The sequence below is a fragment of the Lissotriton vulgaris genome, unplaced genomic scaffold (assembly GCF_964263255.1).
Source record: "Lissotriton vulgaris unplaced genomic scaffold, aLisVul1.2 SCAFFOLD_1029, whole genome shotgun sequence".
Taxonomy (NCBI): domain Eukaryota; kingdom Metazoa; phylum Chordata; class Amphibia; order Caudata; family Salamandridae; genus Lissotriton; species Lissotriton vulgaris.
In genome coordinates, this window is record NW_028240638.1 from 430,347 (window position 1) to 438,033 (window position 7,687).

The window sequence follows — 7,687 nt, forward strand, 5'->3', positions numbered from 1 at the left end:
CGGCAGATGAGAACAAGCGCAGGCAGGGTGGAACACCCCAGGGGACAGAGCACCCCAAAGAGCCCCCGGCACGGCACAGGCAAGCACCAACAGGAACCAGCCGCAGCCCAGGGGACGGGAGGAACAGGGCCAGGAACCAGGAGCCCCAGACGCCCACCATCCACACAGAAGCCAGCAAGGGAAAAACCAGGACACCCAAGCGGAACAGAGGCCATAAGAGCCAGACCGCAGCGGAGGCAAGGTCACTGAGGGAGAACATCACGGCAGGCCAACTGCAACCAGGGGAGCCCACAGGACCCCCCCCTCACAACCCACGCAGCGGGCCAAGGAGCAGAATCCCCGACCCACCAGCAGGCGGGGCAGGGAGACCGAAGCAGAGGGGGGACAGACCGCACCCCCAAAAAGCCGACGCTGAAGAAGAGAGAAGCCACACTGAAAGAGCAGCAGAGGGCAAGGGGCACATTAGCAGGAAAACCCCAACAACATAGGGAATCCCAGGAGCAAGCAAAAGCAGAGCCAAGCGAAAAGGAAACAGCCACCACAGAGGCGATCGGAACCCACGCCAACCCGAGGCAGCCCATAACAGAAAGAGCAAACGCCCATAGAGCCGTCCAGAGCAGGGGCACCCCTGAAGAAGAGACCCAGAGGAAGAAGACCCCCGGAACGCCCACCACCGTAGAACAGCAAGACCCGGGGCGGGCCGGAGGCCAGGATTAAAGACAAGACGCACTCCAGAAGGCAGGCCAGGCAACACCCCAGAACCGGCAGCAGCCGGACAGCAGGACAGCAGCGGCCAGACTCGAACCCGCAGGAGGCGTAGGCCAACGCCACGCAGCACCTAGAAGAAAAAAGGGGGGGGGCGAAAAACAGCCAGAGCGGGGGTCAACAACACAACAAGGCCCCCACCACAAAGCAACCAAACCCAGGCTAAGGCTGAGGCACTGCACCCAGGACATTCAACAGAGCGAACAGCAGGAAGAATGGCGTCAACACCGAGCCGCAGCGGAGCAGAGGGCAGGAGGGTTGAATTGTGAAGGGCCACCACGGCACCTGCACAGCAAGTCGCAATCCCCCCACAAAACAGGTGCCCGCAACTACAGCACCACAGCAGGGAATGGAAACAAAGGGACAGCCACACACATCGCCCAAAGTACACACGCCTCAGAGAAAACAAACAGAGAACACACAGGGCGCAGCCAGCAGAGCCGAACACCCCCACAGAGCAGAAGCATGCACATCTCCACGCTCAAACACGAAAAATGCGAGACCGGGACAGAGTGACATACATCACACCACTCAATGCACGAGGAGACACATCCCTCTAGGTCGGCTCGGGGAGACCAAGCGAAATGCCCAGAATCATAGGACGTATCAGGGACATAATCGAGACTCGAACCCGGCACCTCCAAGACTGAGGACCACTTCACAAACAACATGGTGCATAACATGCACCACCCGTGCGTCTCCCATCGAGAAGCCCCCATGAAACAAGATATGTCTGTGCACCCCATCACAGACACCGGCCTCCGTTGAGCCATAAATACCCACCGGAACTGGAACAGACAACCAGAGGCGGGTCGACACAGCCGTACTTACGAGGGCTCCAACCTACCCTCGCGGCTTGGGCACCGTGAAGAGGCAACAACCTACTAGAGCGTGAAGTGGGATGTCGAGGCTCCCGACGGCCACAGCCCCTGCTGGGTGGCAGAATCCATAGGGCCTGTGGGGTAAAGGCGAGGCCCCCGAAACAACTGCTGATCTCAGAACCGTGTGGCAAGAAAGGTCCCCACCGGGACCAGCAGAAGGGCCCTAAGTCGAGGTTCGGATCAGGCATGAACATCACAGGGAACAGCAGAAAGCAGGTAAATCAGACAGGAGAGAGCAAAAACACCGCAAAGCGGCACTCACCCAGAGCGGGGGCCGGAGCAGCACGAACAAGGCCCCCACTCAAACAGCCGGCTCCGGGAACCAAACATCCATCGCAGCGCGTCTCCCACCTGGCCAAGCTCGGGGAGAAGCCCACAGCGACCCGGAAGCAACCGGGAGGCGGCGCACTAGCCGCAAAGGGCCAGCAAGAACCCGGAAACCGGCCAGGATGAAGCCATGCCTCCCAGCAAGCCCGGCAGGCCGGGAGGCAGACACACCAGGCCGCGAAGCCAGGCAGCCGGGCAGGGGGAGCAGAGAAGAACCAGTACACCACCCCAGCCCAGCAGGAGCAGGTGCAGGAACATCAACAGCATCCAACAGTCCATTCTGGCGAAGACAGAAAAAAAGAACAGGAGGGCTGCTGGGTAAGTATTGCTTATGTACTCCCGGGGGGAGGGGCAGTATTAGTGCCCCAGCATTCCTCTTGTTTTTTTCTGTCGGGAGATGGGAATCTCCACTTTGTAAATGAATGGGACGAGGACATAAGGGACCTGGGGGTAATGGATCCTATGGATACATTGCATAAGGGACCTTCACATCTTTTATTATCTACATGTAAGGTATTAATTTTAATGGTAGACAATGTGTTGCTCATGGCCTGACACAATTCATCCTCATCAACATCAATTGAATTGACTTTCTTCTTGTATTTAGCTGACCTACACACAGTATTAAAATGTCCAATAAATTATTGCCCATGTGATACTTAGAGCCACATCTGTAACAAGAACCCTTTTTTCTACATTGAAATTTGGTTTAATTTTTGTAGAAACCACATTAACGACTGGTTCGTTACTTTTGGTATTGGGAGAAACTTGAGTGCACAGTACCTTTTTCATGTAAGTTCAAATTTTGCCTTCGGGAATCGATAAGAAGATCGCGCTGCCAAACACAAAGTAGTAGAGTCCAATAAATCCCTATTCCTCCGCAAAATGATGGTATGCAAGTAGATGAAAATCACAAAGTATTCCGTAGAGTTATCTTTTGTGAAAAATAAAATAAATATCTGGATCCAAAATGTCCTCTAAAGCAATCGGTCGGTGGGTTTTAATTTCAGTCGTCGCCAATAAATGTCGGAAGCGCTTCTTCAATTAAAATGAACATTAATCCACAAAGTAGGAGATTTAAAATGAGAAGCTTTATTTTCCATACAAGTAACCCACGACAGGTCCAGTGAAGCAGCAGATACAAAATGAATAATGCAGATCAAACATTCTAGATCTAAGAATACAGAAATCTTTAAATTCTATTAAAGGTATACAACATTAAACAAACCTGAAAGCACTCTGTACAGTTGGTTACGGAATGTTGGTGTGACTGTGATGAATGGAATTCCTGGCTGCCTGTGTGGATGAGTGGTGACTGCTGGAGATGGGCTGAGCAGCAGGCAGGATGCTCCGGGTGGGGCTGTAACATGGCTAGTGCCTGACTAGAGCTGGCTGGACTGTGATTAATTCTACCCTGAATTGGAATCGATAAAGAATACTTGAAATATACAACATGGTTTCCAGTGTCTCTATGTGCAGGGTACAACAAAAGCACACTCCAAACCTTCTACAGCACACTCACTGCACTATTCATCCACATTTGTAACTTAACCCAGTTGCACGAGTCACCTTCAGTCACTCCCAGTACCCACTAAGAACTTCACTGACCACCAAAAAATGTTACCTTCTCCTACTTATATTAGATAATCATTCTCAGCCCAATTGAGCCACAGCTATCATGCATATACATCCAGCACCTCTTCAGGTGTAAGACCTGACGTTTCAAACTAAAACCACTCAAAATGTCCCAGAGCCCCACAAAATATTTTTTCTTCATTTCCTCACAAGGTCAGTGGCCCATCATACCATTTGATTGAACCCACACTCAGTCAGCTATATATACAACTCATAACCACAAGACCAATCAGACACTACTGCCACTTTCAGTAAATGGTATCCCTCAGTCACACTTCAACTTAACTGCAGAACCCAAGTGACAACTCACACAACCACTTGGAGGCCTACTTACTCACACTCAACCACAGTATCCTGAGCAGTCTTGTGCATGCACGCTGACTTTGTCAGCACAAATCATGCACTGGTGGTGCTAACCCCTGCACTTACAGTTTAACATCTGCCGTCAACAGAATGACTTGATTGGAAATCCAAATGACAGAAAAAAGGCAACAGGATTAAAAGGAGTGCAATAATGTTATTAATGGGTCTCCGCTTTGTGTAAAAACTTAACAAGCCCATGCTATTAAGTTGTAATAGTAGAAGTGATGATCATAGAAAATCTGTAAAGAAGTAATCGTGGACTGGTAAGACCGGGTACATTTTCTTAGGTAAGCTGAATTGAATTCACAGCCAAGTCTGCCTTTTCAGGTTTACTCTTCTCTGTGCACACATAACATAATGAAAAGCTAAAAGTATCCTTTGGTAATCCACGAACTGCTAAGGGAATGCCTGCCCATCCCTCCAATCACAATCTGTGACAGGTCCAAGGACAGTGCTAGAGGAAATGACTTCTTACAAGCCAATCAGAAGGGTCTAAGCACGGCCTTCTCAGAAAGTAATTCTGAATTGTTGCTCTCAGACAATCAGAATAGGTCCCTGTGATTAGGCCCTTCTGATTGTATGCTATGTACTCATTCAGAGTAAATAAACAAGCATTTGCAATGCAATAGGTCTCGCATTCACGCGAATTTGAGCTATTCGCATTGTAAATGACAATGCCTTTATTTATGTTTTGGGTTTTAAACATAAGCCAAAGGTGTTGTCATTTACAATACTAATAGCTTAAACTTTCGGAAATGCAAGACCTTTTGTGGAGTATATTTGTGTACTGTAATTATGTGGCATGGTGAATTGATAGGGTGAGAGCTGTACGGAATAGACATAAAGATAGAGAAATATGCAGCCATTAAAAACAAAATAAAAATGTTAATATAAAACTATATTGCCTCTCAAAAAATATGTGTTAATATAATAATATATTACTCCTTATGCTAGGCACTATTAACTTATTAAAAAAACAAATGATTAAGTAATTCACCTTTTATCAACACCTAAGTTATTGAAACACTTCCACACTTTTGTTTTCTTAAACATAAATACATGTGGCTTGCAATGTGAAACAAATAAGTCATCTTGGGAACGAGACACCAGTCTCTGTAGGAAGAATCACAGCTGAAGAATTTTAGTTCAATGTATGGATTGGTGACACAATGTTTAAGAAAGCACATATGCTAGTGCTAGCACCGATAGCGATCTTAACAGTTATGCTAATGTGCTCTTTTATAGCGCAGCTAAGTAACAGCTCAAATTACAGACGCTTGGCTGACCTGCCGAGGGTCACACACGGCATCAGCAGGGCTCCACTCTTGCCGACTCACAATGGGTGTAATGGTGCTCATGTTCATGCGTCAGCACTCTTGATAGTGAATATTACAGATTATAGGGCACCATGGAAACAAATCATTCCTGGACCTTGGAGCGCAGAACTATTGGTTGTGTTAACTCTTGTGAGGTGCAATCAATCATAGCATTTGTAAAGCGCACTACATACCTGTGAGGGTCTCAAGGCACTAGAGGGGGGGGGGACGTTGCTACTGTGTGCAGAGTGTTGCGTTTGAGCAGCTGTCAGAACCTCATAGAAAGGAGGACGCAAGGCCCGATATGAGCTGCCCCTTTGCGTGCTCTGCTCCGAGACTGTTGCATTTATTGGTTTCCGTTTTTAACCTGGGTCATTTTCCCCAGTGCCGTAGTTCGTAAATTCAGTTGTTTGCTAATAAAGTTCCTGCATTTTCAACAGGAAAGCAAATTTACATGTATCAAAATGTAAATGTAGGACGTTAACTAGTCTCTTTAAAGTTACATCAAAGGCAGTGAAGGGTGGCACCGCTGCAGAGGTAAGATGTTTTTTCACCTTGAGGGCAAAAATGGAGAGCCCGATAGAGACACGGTTCGGCGCCTGCTTTATAAAACGGATGGAGCTAAGCACCGGCAAGACCCGGCCCACTTAAAGCCCTGCATAAGATGCTATGCCTTGCTTGCCCCTGCTTGCTGAATATCGAGGTTTTGACTCGGGCAGGCATGAAGCGTGCAACCTGAAGAAGAATAACAAGTACTTCTGTGCAGCAGCATTAAGAACGCCACGAACATGCACCAAATCTGGAATTAGCCACAGACCGCTGATCTGTCTCACCAAAAAAAATATTTGCAGCTAATAAATCAGAAATCGGGCCTGACTTCCAAGATGCAGGCTCCGACCTCCCTTTTGGGCAGTTTCCATGCTTCATCGTAACAATCGATCACATGCATCCAGCTGCTCTGTTTGCTCAGTAACTTTTCCATTTCACCTGGGCGCTGTGACCCCTTGGCGAGCTCGTCAGGAGTGTAAAAGATGACCTGGTAGCACACTCTGTTCTCCTCCGTGGTGTTGAAGCTCCCCGGGGCGCTCACACTCTCCGCGCCAAGGATGGCCCTCAGTTTGTCCCTGCTGAGCTGTAGAGCTCTCTTGTCCTTTGGGTTCTTCTTCAGTTCGATGTAAAACCCGAGTTTAGTCCGTCTGTCGCCGATGGCCAGGTCCACGCGCTGCGCCCGTGTGGCAGCAGACGCGTCTACTTCCGGGTCAGCCCCGCTCAAGGAAGCATTTGTTTCGGTTCTAGCAAGCCTGTGCACTTCTGGATCAGCATCAATGACCCTGTTTGCGGGGGTGTATGTTTCCTCCGCAGTAGAGATATGAACTTCCGGTTCAGCAGTGTTTCCACCGCCCGTTGACAACTGAACCAGCGGGTCTTCGCGCACTTGCACTTCCGGGTGAGCCGCTCCGCGAGGCTCATCTTCTGCTCCAGTGAACTCTGCCAGGTACCCTTGCCTGATGCGGAGACGGTCCCAGTGCCGGCCCCGCAGCAGCCCCCTGATCTCATGCAAGAGACTGAGGCCGGTCTCGTCGGTGAAGAAGGCTGCCAGCTTCTCCTCGTGCAGGAGCATCCTCTGAAGTGTGCGCACCACATTCGGGCATTCACTTTTCAACCACGCGCAATTTAACTGGATCAGCCTCGGGACCAGGGTCTCCAGCACGCCGGGGGGCAGCAGGTCGCAGCCGCAGGTCTCCGAGACCAGGCGAGCCACCTCCTGGGGGTCTCGAGGGGCCTTCAAGCTGCTGATGCTCTTCAGCAACTGATCAACGCAGCGCTTCACCCCATCACACTCCGGCACTTTGTCCTTCTCCGTGGGACTCTTCTCCGTGGTACTCTTCTCCGTGGGGCTCTTCTCCGTGGGGCTCTTCTCAGTGGGCAGGTCGTCCTCCCGCAGGCGCCGCAGCAGACCCTCGCAGGCCTCCTCCAGGAGATTCCTCATGTACAACCGGGCGCCGTGGTGGTGTGCGGGCATCAGGGGGGCCACTGCAGCCATCCTGAGGTCCAGCCGTCTTAGTTTCAGCCCCAGAGCAGGACGTCTTCAGTCAGTCAGCAGGAAGCCTGAGGAGTGAGAGCAGCTCTGCTCCAGTCCCGGGCTCCGCCCCAGGCTGGGCGTCGCCCTCAGAGGCAGGGGCGGGGCCGGGTATATCCGCCCTGTAGCCGGGCCGCTCCCCTGCTGCTCGGCAGCTTAACACAACAAGCATTGGACATGTAATGGCGTGGAAGAGTATGGCTAGCTTTGCCTTTTGAGTGACAATAAACAATAGGTATGAGATGTGTGAAATTGTTGTGTAATGATGCATAGTGGGCCATGTTTTTGTTGTAATTTTACATAATGGACAAGGGGCCAGG

General features: G+C 50.2%; 1 protein-coding gene across 1 annotated transcript; it reads right to left on the reverse strand.

Annotated features, from left to right (window-relative positions):
• Window positions 1-3,051: 3,051 nt before the first annotated feature.
• LOC147672921 (uncharacterized) lies at window positions 3,052-7,331 on the reverse strand. The gene has a single exon (XM_086947919.1). It carries the CDS (start codon window positions 7,329-7,331, stop codon window positions 6,147-6,149), a length of 1,185 nt encoding a protein of 394 aa, XP_086804045.1. The 3' UTR covers window positions 3,052-6,146.
• Between the last annotated feature and the right edge of the window lie 356 nt (window positions 7,332-7,687).